This window comes from Nycticebus coucang, chromosome 10 (assembly GCF_027406575.1).
Source record: "Nycticebus coucang isolate mNycCou1 chromosome 10, mNycCou1.pri, whole genome shotgun sequence".
In the NCBI taxonomy this organism is placed as follows: Eukaryota; Metazoa; Chordata; class Mammalia; order Primates; family Lorisidae; genus Nycticebus; species Nycticebus coucang.
In genome coordinates, this window is record NC_069789.1 from 126,808,334 (window position 1) to 126,831,286 (window position 22,953).

Sequence of the window (22,953 nt, forward strand, 5' to 3'; positions counted from 1 at the left end):
ATGTTCTATTTGAGGGAGACAATGGAAGATAAATAAAGTAAAACAAACTGCATGTTAGAAGATGTGCCAGAGAAAAACATTAAGCAAGGAAGGTGGATAAGGATGCCACACTCAGGCTTAGTAGAGAGGGGCTGGGGACTGTGATGAGGAGAGGGAGGGGGACACGAAGGATTGTGCATAGGGAAGCAAATGTGGAAAGACTGGGAAAGAATAGCCAGGATTAGGAGGAGAGTTGACTCTGGGGGCCAAGAGAAGTGTTGTAAGGAGGGAGATGGATAGCAAGGTTTGAGATCATGAAGATGTCAAATCTCCCTAATGTAGAATAAGCTTACTTCAACACCAATGAAAGTACCATCTGTGCGGGCAGCGCCTGTGGCTCAGTGAGCAGGGCGCCGGCCCCATATACTGAGGGTGGCGGGTTCAAACCCAGCCCCGGCCAAACTGCAACAACAACAAAAAAATAGCCGGGCGTTGTGGCGGGCGCCTGTAGTCCCAGCTACTCGGGAGGCTGAGGCAGGAGAATCGCCTAAGCCCAGGAGTTGGAGGTTGCTGTGAGCTGTGTGACGCCACGGCACTCTACTGAGGGCCATAAAGTGAGACTCTGTCTCTAAAAAAAAAAAAAAAAAAAAAAAAAGAGAAAGTACCATCTGTGTTTATTTTTCTTGTGGAAACAGGCGAGTTAATTGTAATGTTCACTTCATTTGGGAGAGAAAATTAGCAAGAGACAGGGAAATTTGAAAAATAAGCACGAGAGCAACCAACCATTTCGGATTCAAAGCCTTTATACTTAAAACACCCGATGAATGGCACGCAGAGAGTTAAAAGACACAACGGGTCTGAAGAGAATCCAGATATAGCCCAGTGAAACATGGAAATTTAGTGTATGAAAGAGTAGCATCTCAAACCAGTGGGCAGAACTTTACTTTATAAATTGAAGAATAATCCACATAGGCGTTAAGAATACAGCTAGATTAGTTCTGATAAATCTCTACACCTATGTACCCTCTACTGCTATCAACACACAAAATACATTCCCATGCCCTAGAAAGCAGCCTCATCTTCTGGGAATTTTAATAAGCGCTGTTGGTATATATGTAAAGTGAGACAAAATTGGATCAATTTGCTAGGATAAACCTCAAATGGCTCAAATTTCAATGTATTAAGAACTAGAAGACCATCTCATCTTTTAACACTAGCTGCCCTTCTCCTTCCACGACACCAACTTCCTCTATGGTTCACACCAGCACATTCCAACTTGGGGCCCTGGCATGTGCTATCGCTGCCACCTTCAAGCTCTTCCTCAGGTACCCTGGTGGCTCCTGCTCCCTGCCTTTGTGGAGTGTGACCTTTGCAGTATAGGCCTCTATTTAAATCATACCCCCTACACCCTGCTTTTTTTCCCTCCATAGCTATTACCTTCTAACATATAGTTTACTTATTTTGTCAACTGTGTCTTCCTGTCATAGAATGTCAACCCCTGGAAGACAGGGACTTTGTCTATTTTTGGTCAATGCTGAATCCTCAGCACCTAGAGGAGTTGCTCAGTTACTTTGGGTTGAAGGATGAGGATGTGATGAAGAGAGTTTCAGGGGTGCCTGGGGGTGGTCCAGGGTACTCTTAGCTTTGGCAGAATATGAAACAGGGCTGCAGGTATGGGTTCGGGCTGAGGGCTGACAAATCCTGGCAGTGCTTTCTTCCAAATGTCGTATTCGGAGAGGTACAGTGTCCAGGTGACCAAATGTGAAATTCTTGACTCCTGTTTGAATTCCTCTTCATGTGCACAGCTTCTGCAGAGCCCCCTGGGCTTGAACCCAGCGTAGCTGCCACTGGGCTAGGGACAGGCCCTGGCAGAGCTCCCCAGAGAGGGCAACTTGGCCTGGCTGCTCCCACCTGGGGAAGGGGTGGCATCAGAGGGAAGGCCTGGTCCTCCGCATGCCCTCTAGCCCTCCCCCACACCACAGCCTGCTCCTTCTCACCAGCCCCCTATTTGAGTCCTGAATTTCCACCCAGCTGAGTTCCCCACCCTCATCATGTCCCCCTCTCACCAGTCCCCCACAGCCTCTTGCAGCTCAGGGATTCGCTCCAGTGTCTGTTTCAACAGGTTCTCCAGCTTCTTCAGAGCCTGCCCCAAACTCTCTTTCTGCTCCTTCTCCTGGGATGCCTGGCTCTGCAGCAGCTCTGAAGGTGAGAAACCCGGCAGGCAGCACTGAGGCCTCTGGCCTGCTGGTACCTTGCAGCCCATGTGTTACCAAGTTTCCACCTCGTCTTGACCTCAGCATCTCTCCCAAACCTGTCCCTACTCCCAGGTCCTCATCCTAAGGGCAACCCCACCGTCCCTGAGACCACATTCTGGATGCCTTCCTCCCTCTCTCTAATAGCACATTCATCAGTCTCTCTGGCCCACCTACTCAGCTTCCCAAGACTCTCTACCTCCCCACTTCCCCACTGTCCTCCTCAGCCTGCCATCTAGGCTGTAGGCCTCAGTTTCCCACTCTGCTCCACCCTCTCCGTGGCAGTCAGCATGATCTTCCTGAAGCTTAAACCTGATCCTCTCCTTCCCCTATTTAGAACCCTCCAATCTCCTCAGCCTGGTTTTTGAGTTTGCATTATATGGCATCTGCTCACCACTTTTGGGAAAAACTTGACCCATTCCCAGGGCGTACATGAGGTATCACCTTTCCTCCTGGAAGCCCTTCCTACTGTTCCTCCTACCAAGGCTTTCTCTTCGGCCTGCTCCAGCCCTTCACTCTGGGACTATGACTGGGTCTATCCCTCTCCCTGTACCCAGACTAGGGCCCAGCCCAGAGCAAGTGAAGAGTAGCAGCGTGGGCTGGGCACAGTTCCTCACACCTGTAATTCTAACACTCTGAGAGGCCAAGGAGGGTGGATTGCCTGAGCTCACGAGTTCAAGACCAGCCTGAGTGAGACGAGACTGTCTCTAAAAAATAGCCAGGTCTTCCCAGAGTAATTTACCAATTCAATGCCATCCCTATTAAAATAACAACATCCTATTTTCAAGACTTGGAAAAACTGATTCTGCATTTTGAATGGAACCAGAAAAATCCCCATATAGCTCAGGCAGTTCTTAGTAATAAAAACAAAGCTGGGGGTGTCACCATACCAGATTTTAGGCTGTATTACAAGGCCATAGTGGTCAAGACAGCATGGTACTGGCACAAAAAGAGAGATATAGACATTTGGAATCGAACAGAAAACCAGGAAACGAAACCAGCAACTTATAGCCACCTAATCTTTGATAAACCTAACAAGAACGTCCACTGGGGGAAAGACTCCCTATTCAATAAATGGTGCTGGGAGAATTTAATTTTAATACCACATGTATCCAGATTAAGTAGAATGATTTTGAAGTATTTCTTCTTTTTCTATTGTCTGTAAGATTTAGCATGATCTATTTTTTGAAATTATCTTTTATCTTTATAAATATTAGTTGTCTATTCTTTGATACTTTGGGGAAAAAAAATAAGAAGTAGTTAATTGATGACTCCATACAGAACCTCAGAGTCAAAGCATTCTATAATAGACATACTCTTATTTGACAATGTGTATGTTATTATCATTATTGCTTAATACTTCGTTGCAGCAATCGTCTGATTTCTTTTCTGAATGTATTTGTCTTTGTCTGGTCTTTGCGAGGTTTTTGTTTCTGGTCCCTATCTTAAGCACTGTTATTGTTGGTTAAAATTTAAACCTTTTTAATTTTGTGAAGGCAAAAAGTGGAAGCCTAATGAACACATGTATATGTGAAAAGAAAAAGAAAAAAAAAATAGCCCGGTGTTGTGGCCAGTGCCCGTAGTTCCAGCTACTTGGGAGGCTGAGGCAAGAGAATCATTTGAGCTCAAGGGTTGAGGTTGCTGTGAGCTGTGACGCCATGGCACTCTGAACGTGACAAAGTGAGACTCTATTTAAATAAAATATAAAAAAATAAAAGAGTAGCAGTGTGGTCAGACCTCCTGGGTCTGTATCCTGACTGTATCCCATCCTTGCCCTATGAACTCAATCGTGATATTTGCTTTTTCTTTAGCCACATCTGTTGTCAGGTGGAATTATCTGAGCTGCAGGATAGTGGGGCAGGGGGTGGACTGAAGGACTCTGGAGATGGGACCCACAGGGCTTGCTGACAGGTTGAAAGCAGAGGGTTAGGGAGCTGGGAGGTATCAAGGATGACTCCTGGGTTTCTGGCTGCAGCAACTGGGATGAGGAGGGTAGGATAACTTACAGAGGGAAGAAATCAAGAAGAAGAACAGGGTGGCGCCTGTGGCTCAAGGAGTAGGGCGCCGGTCCCATATGCCAGAGGTGGCAGGTTGAAACCCAGCCCTGGCCAAAAACCACACACACACACACACACAAAAAAAAAATTAATTAAAAAAGAAGAACAAAATTGCTTTTTGGAGTAGACAGACCAATAGTTCTACCGTAGGTATGTTAAAGTTCAAGATGATGGTGAGGGGAGGCGGAGATGCTGTGCTGTGCCTTGGTCTGTACTTGTCCTTCCTGCACAATGCTCCAGCCCCTTGTGTAGCAGTGGAAGGCAGGGAGCCCTCCATTCCAACGCCTGAATAGTCTCTTCCCAATTTGCTGATGGCGGCCCCAACTCACCTCTTCCATCTCTTTATCCTTTGATTCTTTGCTTCTATCATGGAGAAATCCCTGGCAATGGAAAGCTCCTCTCCTCACTTCCCATTAAGCTATCTGGGCGGGGCGTGGTGGCTCATGCCTGTCATCCTAGCACTCTGGGAGGCCGAGGTGGGTAGATTGCTTGAGCTCAGGAGTTTGAGACTGGCCTGAGCAAGATTGAGACCCTATCTCTACTAAAAATAGAAAAACTAGCTGGGCACTGTGGCAGGTGCCTGTAGTACCTGCTACTAGGGAGACTGAGCCAAGAGGATTGCTCAAGTCCAAGAGTTTGAGGTTGCTGTGAGCTATGACACCACAGTACTCTACCAAGGGCGATAAAGTAAAACTCTATCTTAAAAAAAAAAAAAAAAACCCACAAAAAGCACCCCAACAAACCCTGGCTCTGCCATTTGGGGAGCCTAAGCCCCCTACACCTCTCAGTTCCCTTCTCTATAAAATGGGGCGAACAGTAGCACTTACCTCATGGAGCACTTGGCGCACAGTGAGCCCTGTGCAAGCCAGGGAGGCTGACAAACCTGGGAGGGGCGGGGATGCTGGGTGTGGGTGTGGGTGGGGCAGGCCTACCCTGGGTGGGTGGTCCTGACCGCAGGCTGTTCTTCATGTGAACCAGATCCCAGCACCGGAGATTTCGCTGGTCCTGGAGGAACAGAAGGTCCTGGCGGAGAGAGGCAGTCGCCGGGAGAAGCAGCTCTGGTGCCTGGAGAAAGGGGAAAAGATAGTCACCTGGAACAGGGGTGGGCAGACAAGTCACAGGGGTCAAGGCACTCACCTTCCCTGGTGGCAGTCCCAGCGTATGGCTCAGGACTATGAGGCTGGAGCCCCTTGGAGATGCGGGGTGCAGCTGGTGAATGGATGGCAGGACTGTGGGCAGGGCCTTCAACCTGCGTGGGGCAGTCCAGGTTGGGTGGGGTTCTGAGAGGAGGGCTTGGGTTCTAGAGGTTCTGGGGACCCAAGAACTTGGAGGCGGGTCTGGGGACTAGGATGCCAGGCTAGGACTGGTGACCTGAGGGTGAGGTCTGGTAGCATAGGAACACTGGGGATCTGGGTTATGGTTTGGGAGGAAGTTCAGGGAGTGACAGCCACCCATGGCAGGGGAGAGGGGGTGAGAGGGAGGCCCAGTCTCACTCTCCAGGGCTGTGCCGCAGCAGGGTGCCCAGCAGAATGTGGGGCAGATGCCGGACTTCTTCCTCCAGACAGCGAAACCGCTCCTGGATCTGTGGTGCCACCGTCTCAGATGTGGGGACCACCTTCCGCTGGACCAGCGCCAGAGCCTGTGGCAAAGGAAAGGGGTTGGGGGCAGCCTAGTTCAGCCTGGTCCCAGCGGATCCAGCCCCACCCGGACCTCTCCCGAACTCCCGTCTCACCTCCCCGGGGCTCCGGCACAGGCGGGTCTTGCTGGCTGAGTTTCCCTTGATGAGCAGGCGGACCTGCTCCTGGGTCTCCTCCTGAGGAAGCAGGGAGCCGAGACTAGCTCCTTCCCACCTCCCAGCCCTCATTTGTGCCTTTGCACTGGTCTTGCTTCAACCTGGGAGTCTCGCCCTGGGCTCCCCCCTTTCCCTACTCCCAGAGGTTGTTCTTAATTTTTTGTTTTCTCATTTTGGATCATTTACACCAAAAGGAGGCCATTCTTGATCATAAGGTTCAAAGCCTCCACTTGGGCCCTTCACCAGGCCCTGCCACCTCCGCCCAGCTGGCTCCTCACCACCAGCTGGCGCCAGTGCAGGATCCGCTGCTGTTTGGCCTGAAGCTCCCTCAGCAGAAGCTGCCGCTGCCCAGCTGCCTCCTCCAGCTCCTGGCTCTGGGCACGCAGAGCCTTAAGCTCTGCCCGCAGGCCACAGCTCCGAAGCCCCAGCATCAGTGCCTGCCTGGAGACAAGCAGAAGAGTGCAAAGGAAAGGATGGCGACTGAGACCCAACCAGGAAGGGAGATGAGGTCTGCAGGGACGCACGAGGGAGGACAAACCAGGGAAACTAACTGTGAGGGAAGGCGGGCAGAAATGGAAGCCACAGGATGGAAAAACTCCAATATCCCAAGAGAGCTGGGAAAGAGACAGACTAGAGGCCTCTGCCAAGGAAGCCCCTCACCTTTGGGAGCCCAGAGTACGTCTCTCTATTTCTTCCACCAGGCCCTGGAGGTGCTGGGTCAGGACTTGTCGCTCCTTTAGGAGGGGACCCCTCTGGGTGACCAGTGCACCCACAGTCTGCCAACGCTCCTGGAACAGGAGTTCAAAGTCAGGGTGGGCATAGTCCATGGGGGTGAGGGGATCGAGTCGGTTTTGGAATGGGAGGGAGTGGAGTCCTGGCATCACCTGGATGAGATGTACCATGGACGGCAGGGCCTGGCCGGAGTCTGACTGCTCTGGTGCCTCGGGCCTGGGATAGAGGCGAAGCTGCTGAGGGAGCAGTCCTGGGTCCTTGCCTCCATACTTGAGGTTAGCCAACATCAGCTTGCCTGCCACTTTGAGCATTTTCTTCCCCCATCAGCAAGTGGCCATGTCCTACTCACCCACCTATCTGCCGCACCCCGACAGTAGGACTGCCCCACTCCACACCTGGATATCTCCTTATCTCCAAGCCCGTCCTCATTGCACAGAGACTGAATCTCTGCCTCTCGCTCTGCAGCCAGGTGCTCCAAGGCAGCCAGGACATGGCCCGGGGGGTGGTTTATCAGCAGCGTCTGGTGGGGGCAGGGATGAAGTCAGGGCATGATTGGGGCAGGGCTGCAAGCTGGGGCCCCATGAGAATGGGGTTGGCATCAAGAGTTGGGTCCTGACAGATGTGGCCTTTTCTGAGAGCCCCCCCACCCTCACCTCTGCTGTGCTAAGCCACTGCTGGTAGGAAGTTCCAAAGTGGTCATCATGAGGGATTCTGTGGGTTGGATAAGGACACAGATAGTGTTACTTGTATAAGACACAACAATGATCCTTCTATTTTTTTTTTTTTGTATCAGTGACCACTCCCCTGGACAATTATCCTTCTAATTATCATCACTGCCCTATAAGGTAAGGGCTGTTATTGTCCTCATTGTGCAGATGAGGAAACTTCATCTATGACTGCTAGACTTGAGTCTCCTGATTATACCAACTTGCTGGCCTTAAGGCCTTTACATGTGCTGTTTACCTGGGACACTCTCTTGACCCTTTACCCTAACTAAGACTCCTCACCAGAACAGCTCTCCCCTCCCTGCCTTCTTAGCTGGGAGAGGCACCTCCTCTAGGGGCCCAGAGCCTGTCAGGCTTCCCCAGCTCCCAGCATCCCATACCAGCTGATGGTCACTGTCTAGAATGGATCTGTCACCTCTTCTTTCCAGCCTGGAAACCCTGTCAGGCAGGGCCTGGGACTGACATAGCCCAGAAGCTCAGTGTCTGAGGAATAAACAAGTGATGCCCCCACCCTTAAAGCCCTGTTTTTTTGCAGGGTCTCTGGGGGCTGGAGGACACTCACAGGAAGCTGCCCCTCTTGGCCTGGGGAATCAGGAGGTTCTGCAGGAACTGGGCCCGGAGGGTGCAGGCTGTTCGAGTGTCACGCTAGAGAGAAGAGCACAGGGCAGGAGGGTGATCTAGATGTCTGCTTGACCCCGGACTCTCACCCCTTCTCCTATGGTCCAGGACTCTTACCAGGACCATAGGCTCCAGGCCCAGGGCTGCTGATGTCAGGGGTCCAAAACTCACATCCACTTTGGCCTTCCTGGAGGGAGGAGTACAGTTAGGGCTGGGGTCCCTAGGAGGAGGGAACTGGGAGAACAGATGTCTATGCCCCATGCCCTTTCACTGCCAGCAAGGCTAGTCAGAGGGATCACTAAGCTGGGATCCTAGGGCCCACTGTCACCTCCCAGCTAGACTATTGCATTAGCCTCCTCACTGGTCTCCTGCTTTTGCCCCCTGCATCCTGTTCTAAACTCAGTAGGCAATGATCCTGTGCAAACATAAGGAAGATCACGTCCCTGTTCAAACAACCCTCCCAAAGCATGTGATTGATGTTTTCCCATCACTTTCAGAATAATAACAATGGTTAATTGGTACTCTCCTAAGCACTTTACATGATTTAACTTGTAATTATCACATTTCCCCTTTGAGGTTGGTATCAATATTATCCCAATCCACTTAGAAACTGAGCCACAGTGAATTGAAAGTGACCACACTGAGGTCACATAGTGGCCAAGGCAGGCCATGAACCCAGTATCAGAGTAAAATTCCAAAGCCTCCTCGGTCCACCTCTGCAAGCTTACCTCCTCATGTTCTCCCTCTTGCCTGTGAAACATGAGCTATTGGCCTTCTGGATCATTTTCCCTGCTTACCAAACTTAGGACCTCTGCTCTTGCTATTCCTTTTCTGTGAAATTCCTCCCCCAACTCAAATGTTATCTCCTCAAAGGCCTTCCCTCACTTCTGTTTCTATCATGTCACCTTTCTTTTTCTTTTTCTTTCTTTCTTTTTCTTTTTTTTAAATTTTGAAACACAGTGAGCCTCTGTCACCCTGGGAAGAGTGCTATGGAACCATAGCTCACAGCAACCTCAAACTCCGGGGCTTAAGTGATTCTCTTTCCTCAGCCTCCTGAGTAGCTTGGAAGACAGGTGTCCACTACAATGCCCAGCTTATTTTTCTATTTTTAGTAGAGACGGGGTCTCGCTGTTGCTCAGGCTGCTTTCAAACTCCCAACCTCAAGGGATCCTCCTGCCTTGGCCTCCAAGACTGCTAGGATTACAGGTGCACGCCAGCACACCTGGCCCCATGTCATCTTTCTTCATGGCACTCATCTCCAGCTGTAATTATGAGGTTTGTTTGTTTCCTAGTTTATGATCTGTCTTCTGTGCATCAGAGTAGAAGCTTCAAGAAGGCAGAGACTTGTGCTTTATTTACTCCTGTTTCCCCAGAGCTGGTGTTATAGATATACAGTTGGCACCACTCTAGGCACTGGAAATACACGTGACTTGAGATGAGAAAACCTCCTGGTTTTAAATCCTAAGTGTGGGAGCTCAGAATTCTAGAATCACAGAAGGGATCAAGGCCGAGCATTGGGGTCTCTAAGAAGAAAGTTTAGCTGGATTGCGCTGCCCAGCCTGGTGAGTGCTGGTCGCTGAGGCCTACCTCTCCATGTCCTGCAGGCGCCTGAGCTGGTTCTGCAATCTCAGTGTGGGGTCTCGGAGCCCATGCTGCTGTCTTCGCATGGCCCCAGCTTGGGCCCGAAGGAGGAGAGCTCGACGCTGAGTGTCTTGTATGCTCTGCAGTACCTGCTCCATGGCCAGGTCTGTAGAGGAATGGGGTGTCTGTCAGCAACTTCCCCACAAGATATTCCACTGACCATCTTCCCAGCCCCACGGGTCACCCTGAGCCTCAGTCTCTCGCTCCATCAGCTCCAGACTCTGGTCTAACTCCTGAATCTCTGCCCGCAGGCGGGCCACAGTAGCTTCCAGCTCCAACTTCCGACGGACCTGGCAGGAGTAGGTACAGGGTAAGATGCAAGGTTTGATCAGGGCTCTGTCTGGCCTGATTGCCTCTTGTGGCACACCAGGCTCCTCACCTGCCCAGAAGGTGACAGAGAGTTTTACCAAAGCAGTTTCTGTGTCTGACATAGAAGCACTAAGGCACTACCCTGGTCCGCTCCTTCCTCCTGTTATTGCCTTACCCACCCTCCCAAGCTGTTTCCTGCCTGCATTGATGATACTTATATCTCTATCCCAGCCCTACATTCACAAGTCCCCAGGCCTCATCTGGGCCCCTTAAACTTACTGGGTCCCACACTGGGCTCAGCATCTCTCTCAATCATCTACCTTCTTCCTCCCCATCTCTCCTCACCAGCTTTGATGCCGTACATTCATCATATCCATGTCCCCCGCTTCCTGTCTCCCACAGTTCACATCTGTTTCCCCCTGGATTGGAAGCTCTGTGAGTGCAGGGATCTGGGCTGTCTTGTGACCTGTCTACAGCCCTGCTGTAGGTTGGGCTAACAGCAGAAGGTCTGCAAGTCCTTTTTTTTTCGGATAAAAGAGAACCTTGTAGCACATGCTTCTCACCTCTGGATTCTCCTGGTGGCCATACCTGAGGAAATGAGGCCAAAGTCAGGGGATGACTGGGGCTTCCAGGGGGAAGGGCAAGAAGTGTGAAGCTATGCGTGGGAACAGGGCTAGAATGGATTGGGGAAGACAGGAAGGGACAGCTTCAAGAAGAAATTACCAGAGTAGGTTTCCCCGGATCTTCTTGATAGTCCTACAGTGGAGAAGTAGAAGGAAGGGGAGTTAGTGTGCGCTCATTTGAACCCCATCCCCTGCCCCAGCTCAGCTCACCTCTGACTGTGCACATGTTGCAAGACATAGGCCCAGATGTCAGCCCCCTGGCCCAGACACAGCCTGTGGGGACAGTGGGTAAGGGTATGTCTCAGGCAGCAACAGGGTGGAGGATCCTCATTCCCAGGGCGATGGGAATAGGGAAAGTCTACCAGGGAGCTCATTTCTCTGGGAGGGAAGACCCATGCTTTTAGGGGCTAGATATTCCCACCTGGTGAGTGCTTAGTCACTGAGAGGTGAGTTTCTCACTAATTGTATGGGTATTCTTTTTGTTTTTTATTTTTTGAGACAGAGCTCACTCACCCTGGGTGGAGTGCCATGGGCATCATCATAGCTCACAGTAACCTCAAACTCCTCGGTTTAGATGATTTTCCTGTCTCAGCCTCCTAAGTAGCTGGGACTACAGGAACCCACCACAATGCCCAGCTAGTTTTTCTATTTTTAGTAGAAACAGGGTCTCAAGCTTGCTCAGGCTGGTCTTGAACTCCTGAGCTCAAGAAATCCACCCGCCTCTGCCTCCCAGAGTGCTAAGATTGCAGGTGTGAGCCACTGTGCATGGCCACTGTGGGGGTATTCTCATTCCCTGGTGGGAGCTTTTTGTTTTGGAAAAGGGTTATTTCCAGTCACTTCCTGAGGTGGGGGTGGGGAAGAATGCTGCCAGCAGTACCTACAGATTCAGTCCCCAGGGAGGTGGTCACTGCTAACTTCCCAGTGTCCTCACTGACTAGGACAAGGGCACCGGTGGTGAGGTGCTTCAGGGACAGCCTTACTCTGGAGATCCCACTTCCATACGGGGAACGGTCTTCATTAACTCCTGGAGGATCCTCACTGGTGCCACGTATCTCATTGCGGACGGCCTCACCGCCCTGGCGGTGGGGGTCACCACCAGGATGTCCTCACTCAAATCCAAGACCCTCTTCCTGAACATACTACTCCCAGGGTGGGGAGCCCTCAGTAACTCGGGGTCATTCTCAATGGGGAAGGGGGCATCGAGTTCTCAGCGAGGGTTGGGAGACTCTCCAGGGTGTAGAGACCTTACTCTCAGCGCGGCCCTCACCTGCGCAGCGTCGATTCCGGGGCCTGGGCCGCCGCGGGCGCCCCCATCTCTTCAGCCGCCCAGCGACCCAGTTTCCGCGCTTCCTGCACTAGCTCCATCACAGCTCCGCGGCTGCGGCCTCCCGCGCCCACTTCAAGTGTGGCGCACGCCTTTGACGTCACGAGTGCGCCAGCAGTGACGCCATCTGTTTGTCAGGTAGACAGCTGGCCCCGGCGCGGCCGAGGGCGGGAGCGGTCTATCCGCTGATGCAGCTCTCGCTTCTCCGGGAGGATTCTTTGGGTGAAGACAAAAGGATATAGACTAGACGGTGACGCCCGCTCGCCTTCCCTTGTTTTCCCGCTTACTGTCACCTGTCACAGAGCATGAGCGGTGTGTGGGATGCCCCAGGAAGCATGGGGCTGGCGTTCTGGAGAGCCCACCAGGCTAGGACAGAGGTCTAGACGCGCTGTGGGAGTGGGTACGGCCCGGAGCAGAGGAAAACTCAGTCTCGGGCCCTGAAAAGTGGCAATATTTAGAGACCTTTCATTCAACATGATTGCCTAGGTGTCACCACTATGTCCCCAGTGTTGTGTATAAAGCTTGGCTCTCTAAACGCGGTTGAATAAACAAATAGGGGGAAAGGTGGTGGGGTGAGGCTAAAGTTGGGTACCCAGGGAGAAGGCTGGAGCAGGATGAGGCGTGATGGGTGAGGATAGTACTGGGTCAGGGTGAAGCTGCGGGGCAGGGAGGAGGCCGCTAAGTAAATGAATGGATGACGGACTTGGTGGGGGGCCTCAGGGTAAAGTTCAGGGATCTGGCCTGGGGATTGGATGGCACAGATTCTGAAATGGGGGCCTGAGAGGAAGAGCAGCTTTAGAGGAGATGCTGAGGACAGTGTGGGATTCTATAGGAGTGGGCGGGGATGGGAGTGGGCAGCCAAGGGGAGGCTCAGGTCTCTGGCCTAAAAACAAGGGACAGCGATTGTGCCCATCCGGGGATTAAAAGTCACCTTAAAGGAAAGCTTCTGCCCACCCACCACCAGGGCTAGGCTCCACCCAGTATCTGAATGCCTGCCTTGGGGCATGGCATTTTGGTACCCGGCTTTAGCCTACTTCTTGGTTTTGTCTTAGAATATCCTGGATCTAGACATACTTCCAGGGTCTCAATGTTTGGGATTTCAGAGCCTTGGGCTATGATGAGGATGTTGGAGGATGTCTGGAGCAGGTAATCTTCAGAGTTGTCTTCTCATTTTTAGGGTGTCCAGGTCTGAAGCTGCCTGAGTTCCAGAGTCAATCCATTTTTTAAGAAGGTAGCCAGGACCAGAGGTCCCTGAGCTCTGGGTTCAGAGGTGCCTGAGTTCTATGGGTCCATTGTCAACCTAAATAACAATCACAATGAACCTCTCTAAAACAAAATTATAGGGCGGCGCCTGTGGCTCAGTCGGTAAGGTGCCGGCCCCATATACCGAGGGTGACGGGTTCAAACCCGGCCCCGGCCAAACTGCAACCAAAAAATAGCCGGGCGTTGTGGCGGGCGCCTGTGGTCCCAGCTGCTCGGGAGGCTGAGGCAGGAGAATCGCTTGGGCCCAGGAGTTGGAGGTTGCTGTGAGCCGTGTGAGGCCACGGCACTCTACCGAGGGCCATGAAGTGAGACTCTGTCTCTACAAAAAAAAAAAATAAATAAAAATAAAAAAAAAAAAACAAAATTATATTTATTCAGGAATCTAGGGCATTGCAATGAGAATACACATGCCACAGAAAATTATGTGTGTATTTAAGGAGGCCAATAAAGACAAAGGTTTTAAAAAGAAAAATGAAGAGGATTGCATAATTGTTTTGAGATAATTATCCTTGGCTATAAAGGCCAATAAAGGTGATGACACGCTTACTGGGCAGATGTCCTCACAGATGTATTTTTGTGTAAGAGTGAGATGGCCTTTGGGAAAGGCTATGGTTTTTTTGGCCACGGCCAGGTTTGAACCCACCACATCTGGTATATGGGGCCAGCGCCCTACTGCTTTGAGCCACAGGCACCGCCCAAGGCTATGGTTTTTGTAGAGTCTTTTGTGATAGTTTTGTTGTCAGGTATACAAACATGAGAAGCCTTCTTCTCTAGCTCTTTTCCTTTTCCTTTCCCTTCTCTCTCCTCCCCTTCCCTTGCCTTCCCACCCCTTCCTTCTTTCCTTCCTTCCTTCCTCTCTCTCTTTTCTTTATTTTCTGGCACCTTGATTCTGGCAACTTTCACATTTCCCCTTTATGGTCAAGACCTTTCTCTGAAATCACCACTGTTCAATCATCCTCTAGTTAGGTTTTGATGTCCCTGGGTGCTGGGATGGACCAAACCTGGGTTGCTGGCCTAGTTCCACATTAGAGAGAGTGATTGGCATTAGAAGTTAATGTCAAGGGCGGCGCCTATGGCTCAAGGAGTAGGGCGCCGGTCCCATATGCCAGAGGTGGCCGGTTCAAACCCAGCCCTGGCCAAAAAAAAAAAAAAAAAAAAAGAAAAAAGAAGTCAATGTCAAAACCCTTTGAGCTACAAGGGGAGTTTGAGGGGAGTGACTTTCAGGCTAAGTCTACCTGGACCACATTATTAAGCTCAATTTTGTCTGTTCTATAATCTTTTTTTATCATCTCGAAGTGCTGGCCCAGTGTTGTTCTGTTAGGAGTTGTGCTTCTGCAAAAAAAGAATTTTTTTTATTGTTGGGGATTCATTGAGGGTACAATAAGCCAGGTTACACTGATTGCATTTGTTAGGTAAAGTCCCTCTTGCAATTGTGTCTTGCCCCCAAAAGGTGTGGCACACACCAAGGCCCCACCCCCCTCCCTCCTTCCCCCTCTCTGCTCTTCCTTTCCCCACCCCTCCCTCCTTCTTTCTCTTTCTGCTCTCACTTCTGCAAAAATTTGCCAAGTAACAGATACAAAGTTTAAGAAGGAAAAATACAAAGTAAAATTAATAATATTTGAGCTATAAACCTGAATTTGAAGGCAACTAATTGAATAAATCAAATGGCCCTGGGGAATGAAGTGACACCTATTATAACCAAGTTTACTTATTGTATGTATGTGGGTCTCATTTTCCCAGAGCAATTTATCCAGGTATAGCACGTGGTAGTTTTGGCAATAGCACACGTTTTCTTTTTTTTTTTTTTTTATAGAGACAGAGTCTCACTTTATGGCCCTTGGTAGAGTGCCGTGGCATCACACAGCTCACAGCAACCTCCAGCTCCTGGGCTTAAGCGATTCTCTTGCCTCAGCCTCCCGAGTAGCTGGGACTAAGGCGCCCGTCACAGCACCCGGCTATTTTTTTGTTGCAGTTTGGCCGGGGCTGGGTTTGAACCCGCCACCCTCGGCATATGGGGCCGGCGCCCTATTCACTGAGCCACAGGCGCCACCCCACACGTTTTCTTATTTAACCAATAAATACTAAAGGATCTCTTGTGTCAGATTTCTGTCAAGTTACCAGCAGAAACTACTGACTGTAAAATTTCAATTACACCATCGTCCTGCCAAGTGAAAAAGAGCATTAAGAGTGTGTGGGGTAAGAGTCTCCTTATGATATGAAGGCTTGTTCCTGGGTCTTGTGAAAGCTGTTTATAGTTTGAAAACATCAACTTCTCATCCTGGTTTGCAGTTCGACTGTCTGGGTGGTGTCAAACTTTTTGGGTGGCTCATACACCAGGCACAAGACTTATCCCTTAAAATTTACCCAGTTTCGGGCGGCGCCTGTGGCTCAGTGAGCAGGGCACCAGCCCCATATACCGAGGGTGGCGGGTTCAAACCCGGCCCCGGCCAAACTGCAACAAAAAAATAGCCGGGCGTTGTGGTGGGCACCTGTAGTCCCAGCTACTCGGGAGGCTGAGGCAAGAGAATCTCCTAAGCCCAGGAGTTGGAGGTTGCTGTGAGCTGTGTGACGCCACGGAACTCTACCGTGGTGTGTAGAAACTCTGTCTCTACAAAAAAAAAAGAAAAAAAAAATTTACCCAGTTTCAGCTTATAAGGCTTTAGGAACAGAGAAATTTTGGTTTTTAGTAATTCCATGAAGGAAAGTTGGGTTGGATATGTCATATCCAGAATTCAGGATTTAGTCTAGTCTATTCTTTTTGTTTGTTTGTTTGTTTTTGTTTTTTTGAGACAGAGGCTCACTTTGTTGCCCTTGGTAGGGTGCCATGGCGTCACAGCTCACAGCAACCTCCAACTCTTGGGCTCAGGTGATTCTCTTGCCTCAGCCTCCTGAGTAGGTGGGACTATAGGCACCCACCACAACGCCCGGCTATTTTTTTTTTTTTTTTTGTTACAGTTTGGCCAGGGCCAGGTTCAAACCTGACACCCTTGGTATATGGGTCCGGTGCCCTACCCACTGAGCCACAGGCACCGCCCTAGTCTAGTCTATTCTTTAGATAACACAAACTGAAAAAGAAAGCACAGGGTTCCAATCTAATAAAAGGTGTGTTATAGTTTTTCTTTAGGGACATAACTTTTTCTTTGCACATTGATCTTACAGGATTTTGAGACTTCAAAATCTCTTAGGTAGGAAACCAAACCAAGGCTGACTTTAAATTTTACCCACACTCTTAAAGTTTCTGGGTTGGCTAGTAGTGAAAATATTTATTACTTATTGTAAGGCTGGGGACCTTGAAGTCACACATTCTATGTATGTTCTCAAATATGACATTCCAGCCAAAGCCTTAACAGTACAACCATTTTTTTTTGGTGGGGGGACAGAGTTCCTCTGTTGCCTAGGCTAGAGTGCTGTGGTGTCAGCTTAGGTCACAGTGACCTCAAACTCCTGTGTTTAAGCAATCCTTCCTGCTCAGCCTCCCAAGTAGCTGGGACTACAGGGTACCTGCTATGATACCCAACTAACTTTCTATTTTTAGTAGAGATGGGATCTGGCTCTTGCTCAAGCTGATCTCAAACTCCTGGCCTCAGGCAATCCTCCTGCCTCTGGCTCCCAGAGTGCTAAGATTACAGGCATAAATGGTTTGGTGGGTGCCCTCTCCATGGTAAGTGAGCTCTCACTTTACTTGTTCATGCTAGAGATGGTTGCTGTTTATTGGTCATACCACCTCATGAAGCTAAGCAGGGTTGGGCCTGTTAGTGCTTGGGTGGGAGACTACCTGGGAATACCAGGTGCAGTAGGCTTTTTCTTTAAAAGAAGAAGAGAATAAAAAGGCTGGTTGTTTAGAAGAGCCTAGCACCACCTCACCTTTCAGTCTTTTTCCTCCTCCTCTTGCCGTGTGACATGCCTGCTCCCCCTTCACCTTCTGTCTTCACTGGAAGCTACCTGAAGGCCTCCCCAGAAGCAGATGCTGGCACAGTGCTTCTTGCATGGTCTGCAGAACCATGAGCAGAACAAACCTCTTTTCTTTATATTAATGAATTACTCAGCTTCAGGTATTCTCTTTATAGCAATGCAAAGCAGACTAACACACCTTCGTATTGCAAGAATCTTTATGAGAGTGTATTTCAGAGAATGTATGAGAGCAGTTGTACAGTTTCTTCTGGAGAGTTTGGGAACAAATGGTGAAGGGCACAAAGATGAAACAAACAGAAGAGGAAGAATAAGGAGGAAGAGGAGAGGGAAGAGAAAGGCTAGAAGTATAAGAGAAGGAGGAAGAGGAGATGAAGAATAAAAAGAAGGGTAAAAAGCAGAAAAAAGAAGAGAAATCTAAAAGCATGCAGGCAGATGGGTTGTTTGGCTGTTGAGTTAAAAACTTAGTTCAGAAAAAGTATGTGATCATCATAAACTACAGGGCCCAGTAATGGACTATTCTTATATAGGAATAACAAGATAGGGACCCAGCAGCCCCTGCCCCATAAGGAGTCATAAGACCTGAACCAATGGCTCAGCACCCCTAGCACAATGGTTACAGCGCCAGCCACATACACTGAAGTTGGCAGGTTTGAACCCAGCCTGGGCCAGCTAAACAATAATGACAACTGCAACAAAAAAAGGCTGGGCATTGTGGCAGGCACCTTAGTCCCAGCTACTTGGGAGGCTGAGGCAAGAGAATCACTTGAGCCCAAGGTGTGAGATGTGACACCCCAGTAGTCTACTGAGGGTGACATAGTGAGACTCTGTCTCAAAAAAAAAAAGACCTGAACCAACCTGATAAAACAAGAGATAGTTGAGAAGCCAGCCAAAGCCAGCTACAACCAAGATGGTGGCAACAAACCAGCTAAAAATGATTTCAAGAAACCCTCACTATTCATTATACGCTAGTTATAATGCACCATTAGCACCATCTTGCTAAAAGAAACTCCCTGAGTACCCTGACAGTTTACCAATGCCATTGCAACTCCTGGAATTGACCCTACAAGGTTGTAAAAGGGGAATCGAGGCAATTACAGGCAGTCTCTAAGTTATGGTGGGGACTCAGTTTCCAAAACTCCCCATCCCTTTCCCAGAAATCTTATGAATAACTGCTCCTCTGTGTAAGATAAAATCAAATAGAAGATGTAAAATAAGACTCCAGAAGCTCACAAAGTGCTATTCTCTGTTGCTCTGAGTGATAGCTGCTGCCCTGTCTTTGGGATGACCTTCCTTCTGTTTTTTTGTTACTCCAATAAAATTGCTTTTGCTTTATTCTGTCTGCTGGCTCTTGACTTTTTTCCTTTATGGATTCAAGAACCCAGTTTAGGGGTCCCCTTTCCTGTATCATAATGAATTGTAAACTCTGTCAATAGAGCAGCAAAATATCATCTCATTCTGTGGGACTTAGCAAGAAAAGATAAGGGAGGGCCAGAGCTTCATTATAGTAATTCAATTGATGATGTCTCAAGAGAAAAGAATGTACATTTTTGTTTTGTTTTGTATTTAAATGGATTCCTGAGAGTGAAATACAGGGTGGAGGAAGATGTGGGGAGCTGAGATAGAGAAGACTGGCTGGCTTTCAAGTCTTGTAGCACAGTGTAGCTACTTTGCAACTGGCTTTTCATGTTGAAAAGGGGCCATCTGACTTGACGTGGCTTTGCAGTGGTATGTGATAAGCCTGGCTTGGGCTAGTATAGAGAGGGACAGGGATAGCTGGTCCTCTAGATCCACTAACACAAGAGACAACCAGGCATAATCCCCTCTTCAGACACCACCGTAACATGGAACAGTGTACCACAGACGCATATAATCTGTACGGATACGTATGATCACAGGGGAGGCAGCTATAACAACATAATAGGTAGAGTTGACGTGAGCTAGGACCCTTGTGGTTTCCTTCTCTTTTTATTTCCTGTCAACGTCTCAACAGGATCGATACCTATTGGGTATGAATTTCAAGCTGTAACATTAGATGTGCAAAAAAATTTGACTCTATTTTCCTACATTTGCACGAGTTAGGGTGGATTAGGGTGTGGAAACAGGCCAAGCGTGTCATGGGTCAACATGATAGTTTATTTTCTTTTTTTTTTTTTTTTTTGTAGAGACAGAGTTTCACTTTATGGCCCTAGGTAGAGTGCCATGGCATCACATAGCTCACAGCAACCTCCAACTCCTGGGCTTAAGCGATTCTCTTGCCTCAGCCTCCCAAGTAGCTGGGACTACAGGTGCCCACCACAACACCCGGCTATTTTTTTGTTGCAGTTCGGCCGGGGCAGGGTTTGAACCCTCCACCCTCGGTATATGGGGCCGGCAACTTACCGACTGAGCCACAGGTGCCGCCTGATAGTTTATTTTCTATTCAACCACTTCAGATAGTGGGGGGGTGAGGTGGGGTGGGTGAGGGAAACTGTTCCTAGAATGATTCAGGGACTTAGACTGAGGGGGGCTGTGCCATCTCTAAAACATGTGGCTTTCAAAATCACCTGGATATTGCTTGCCCACTTGGCCAATTATGTAATACAGAGAAGTGCTCATGCAAAATATCTAAAGGCCAGGCTTGTTTTTGACACATCACTTCTGGTCACACATTCCATAGCTTCAAAGACCATTTCACAGCCACACCAGGGAACCTAAGAAATCTGGCTCAACAGTGGTCTAGGGGAGAAGTATGGGCTTTAGGGGAAGTATGGACAATCTTTTCCAACTCCACTTAATTTCTACTGATAATCCCTATTCTCCTTGGTGGTGAATTTTCACCACATATACAGGGTTTCAGGGTCTGAATTTGGGGTTGTCCATGAAGCTAGAGCACCCGAAGCAGTTCCTGGGCCTGAACAACTCCCTAGTTTTCCCCTGATAGTCATTTCTCCGCCTGCCACCTGGGATTCCTATAGACCCCACCTCCTCATCTAGGTGGGACAAAAGATATCCAATTTGGCTGTCTGAGGCCATTTCTTCCTAGACCTCCCTACCATGTAACATCTTCTTTGAGGTCTTGGAGCCTCTCTAGGCCTTAACTGTGAGAAAGAAACACAGGTAATATCTGAGGTCTCTGGTCCCCTTGTTGATGAGATGCAGGCTACAGGGACCTCTTTCTGAATGTATTGGCATTTGATATCTTTCCACTTCCTCTTTTCCATGAATGGGGGACCATTAGCTTTCTGGACTGGGGGAGAGGTGGTCTTCATCATCAGCTATTATGCTTACTCTGTTTTCACTTTGAGGTCTTGCCATCCTTCCCCTAAAATTTTGACTTTATGCTTTAAAAAGCTGAAAGAAGTTTGTGTTTTCCTTTTCCTGCTCTGAAGGCTTGGCATCTATAGCTCAGTGGTTATAGCACCAGCCACATACACCAAAGCTGGTGGGTTTGAGCCCAGCCTGGACCTGCTAAACAACAATGACAACTGCAACTTCAAAATAGCCGGGTGATGGGGCCTATAGTCCCAGTTACTCAGGAGGCTAAGGCAAGCGATTAAGAGAATCACTTAATCCCAAGAGCTTGAGGTTGCTGTGAGCTGTGACACCATGGCGACATAGTGAGACTCTGTCTCAAGAAACAAACAACAACAACAACAAAACCATTGACAGCTAGTGTTTCATCTGGAATGGGAAAGCACTAAGGAATAAACATTGATTCAAATGTTCACATATTATCCCTCAATAGCAATTATTATGATTGTCTTACAGACAAAGGAATTATGCTGAAGAAAAGTATCCAGTTTAAGGATATCCAGTTTTTAAGTGCCAGAGATAGATGTAAAACCCACATCTGCCTGATTTTCACATACCTGGGCTTCACCATTAGGACATTCTTTTACACAGTCTCAGTGAAACACTGATAGTAAACCAGAAAAGATCACATGCATGCACCCACCCACCGCACGCCTAACGCACATAAGAATCAGAACATTCCGTTCCGTTTATTGGTTTAAATAAATATTTCTCTAAAAGAGAAGCCCAGTGTTAAGAAGCTAAGGGGATCTAAGGCATCAGGTGTAGACCCCTAAGGTGGATGAAGATAGCTTTAAAGGCTGGGTGAGCTGAAGTAGTACAGACAGGTGGTCTGGGTGTTCCTGGGACGGTTGGTTGCTTGAAAGTTGAGTTCCTTGGTTGGTAGGTTTCTTGGCTAGGGGATGTCTCGGCTGTTGAGTTTCTTGCATGGTGGCTGATGTGGCTGATCAGTGTTTTGGTCGGTGGCTCTGTTGGGGAGTAGACTCCTGGGCTGATGGCCTGGTCCTCACAAAAACAGGACACAGTAGTAAATGATGCCTAAACCGAGGAGTATGCCGGATACACTTACCCAACCAGTTCGGCCTGAGTTGCTGTAGGCTTCTTCCCATTGGCTGGCTTTGTTAGCCTTTGTGGTCTACAGGGGTGGAAGCATAGATGTGGGTTCTCAGTTCAGAAACCCTTGGCAGAAGGGTTGGAGACCCACTGCCACTGAAGATAAGCCCCTACCCAGGTCCCAGGATAGGAGCAGACGCAGGGGGTGAGCAGAGGACAGGATGGGCTATGGCTTGGGCATTGTTTTACCTGGAGACTGTAGTAGACAGCTGCAAATCCCAAGGGGGGGAAACAAACTACAGCAATGAGGGCCAAACATAAGTGACTTGGGGCGTAAAACTCCAGTTCTTCCGGCGTCTGTGTAGGCTCCTGTGGTTTTTTTGCCCCTACATTTGAGGCATCCCGGGCACTTACTTTCGACATGACCTTTCTACTCAACCAAAGACACACCCGGGAGTGTCTTGAAAACAGAGAGCCATACACCTCCCCTTGTTCTAACTAGAATCCCAGGACCAGACCACTAAGAGCTGGTTCTTCACAATGGAGAAACCAGCACCTCAAGTCCTGATTGGCTGTCTTCGTAAGGGGGCGTGGTCCCGCGGTTTCGCAGTCAGGACATTGACCCCGCCCACTCTGATGGGGATTGGTTGGAAGTCCGGGCCGCCACTCTTTGTCCTTTGTGCAGAACCCTGTCTGCAGACTGGATGGTTTCCCCAGAGTTGGAATTCCCCTACCCTCCACTTTGAATTGATTTGAGTTTTTCTCTTCTGTGGGTGTGTATCAGATCGTCTACTGGCTTCATATTAGAATTGAGTACTTTGGATTCTTGCTTCTCCATTCTTGTGGTACTTACCAAGAAGAATGTGTTTCAACTACATCCAGGTTAATACAAAAGATGTAAAGTCTCCATCTTTTTAAATGGCTGAATAGTATTCCTTTATATATATATCCCACAGTTTGTTAATCCGTTCCTGGATTGGTGGGCATTTAGGTTGTTTCCACATTTTGGTAATTGTAAATTGAGCTGCGATAAACAATCTAGTGCGAATGTCCTTATGATAAAATGATTTTTTTTCTTTTGGGTAGATGCCTAGGAATAGGATTGTGGGATCAAATGGGAGGTCTCATTTGAGTTCTTTGAGGATTCTCCATGCTTCCTTTCAGAGGCTGTATTGTTTGCAGTCCCACCAACAGTGTGAAAGTGTTCCCTTTTCTCTACATCCATGCCAGCATTACAGCTTTGAGACTTTGTGATGTGGGCTATTCTCACTGGGGTTAGGTGATATCTCAGGCTGGTTTTGATTTGCATTTCTCTGATGATTAGGGACGATGAGCATTTTTTCAAATGTTTGTTAGCTATTCATCTGTCTTCCTCAGAGAAG

At 48.9% G+C, this 22,953-nt stretch overlaps 1 protein-coding gene across 3 annotated transcripts; it reads right to left on the bottom strand.

Annotated features, from left to right (window-relative positions):
* Window positions 1-682: 682 nt before the first annotated feature.
* On the bottom strand, window positions 683-12,145 carry HAUS5 (HAUS augmin like complex subunit 5). 3 transcript variants are annotated; one of them, XM_053607532.1, is made up of 19 exons: window positions 11,996-12,145; window positions 10,939-11,001; window positions 10,829-10,861; window positions 10,669-10,693; window positions 9,981-10,086; window positions 9,743-9,902; window positions 8,273-8,342; window positions 8,100-8,182; window positions 7,466-7,523; window positions 7,208-7,332; window positions 6,965-7,028; window positions 6,741-6,868; window positions 6,359-6,521; window positions 6,021-6,101; window positions 5,782-5,927; window positions 5,426-5,537; window positions 5,221-5,353; window positions 2,046-2,178; window positions 683-1,890 (listed from the first exon to the last, which is right to left on the bottom strand). In XM_053607532.1, the coding sequence occupies exons 1-19, from the start codon at window positions 12,091-12,093 to the stop codon at window positions 1,773-1,775; spliced, it is 1,899 nt and encodes a 632-aa protein (XP_053463507.1). In that variant the 5' UTR covers window positions 12,094-12,145; the 3' UTR covers window positions 683-1,772. The 3 variants fall into 3 exon arrangements, with proteins under 3 accessions (XP_053463507.1, XP_053463509.1, XP_053463508.1); XM_053607534.1 differs by lacking the exons at window positions 683-1,890; window positions 2,046-2,178 and adding an exon at window positions 3,897-4,668 and having other exon boundaries at window positions 11,996-12,126; XM_053607533.1 differs by lacking the exons at window positions 683-1,890; window positions 2,046-2,178 and adding an exon at window positions 3,898-4,651 and having other exon boundaries at window positions 11,996-12,126.
* Window positions 12,146-22,953: the final 10,808 nt, after the last annotated feature.

What these genes read in the sequence shown, in the direction of transcription:
- HAUS5 (XM_053607532.1), bottom strand. Translation starts at nt 12,093, where the DNA reads ATGGAGCTAGTGCAGGAAGCGCGGAAACTGGGTCGCTGGGCGGCTGAA. An exon ending in GGAGATAAGGAGATATCCAG is followed by an intron (nt 7,029 to 7,207) that starts GTGTGGAGTGGG and finishes CCTCTATCCCAG; the next exon opens with GCCCGAGGCACCAGAGCAGT. An exon ending in CTGCGGCACAGCCCTGGAGA is followed by an intron (nt 5,538 to 5,781) that starts GTGAGACTGGGC and finishes TGCCCCACGCAG; the next exon opens with GTTGAAGGCCCTGCCCACAG.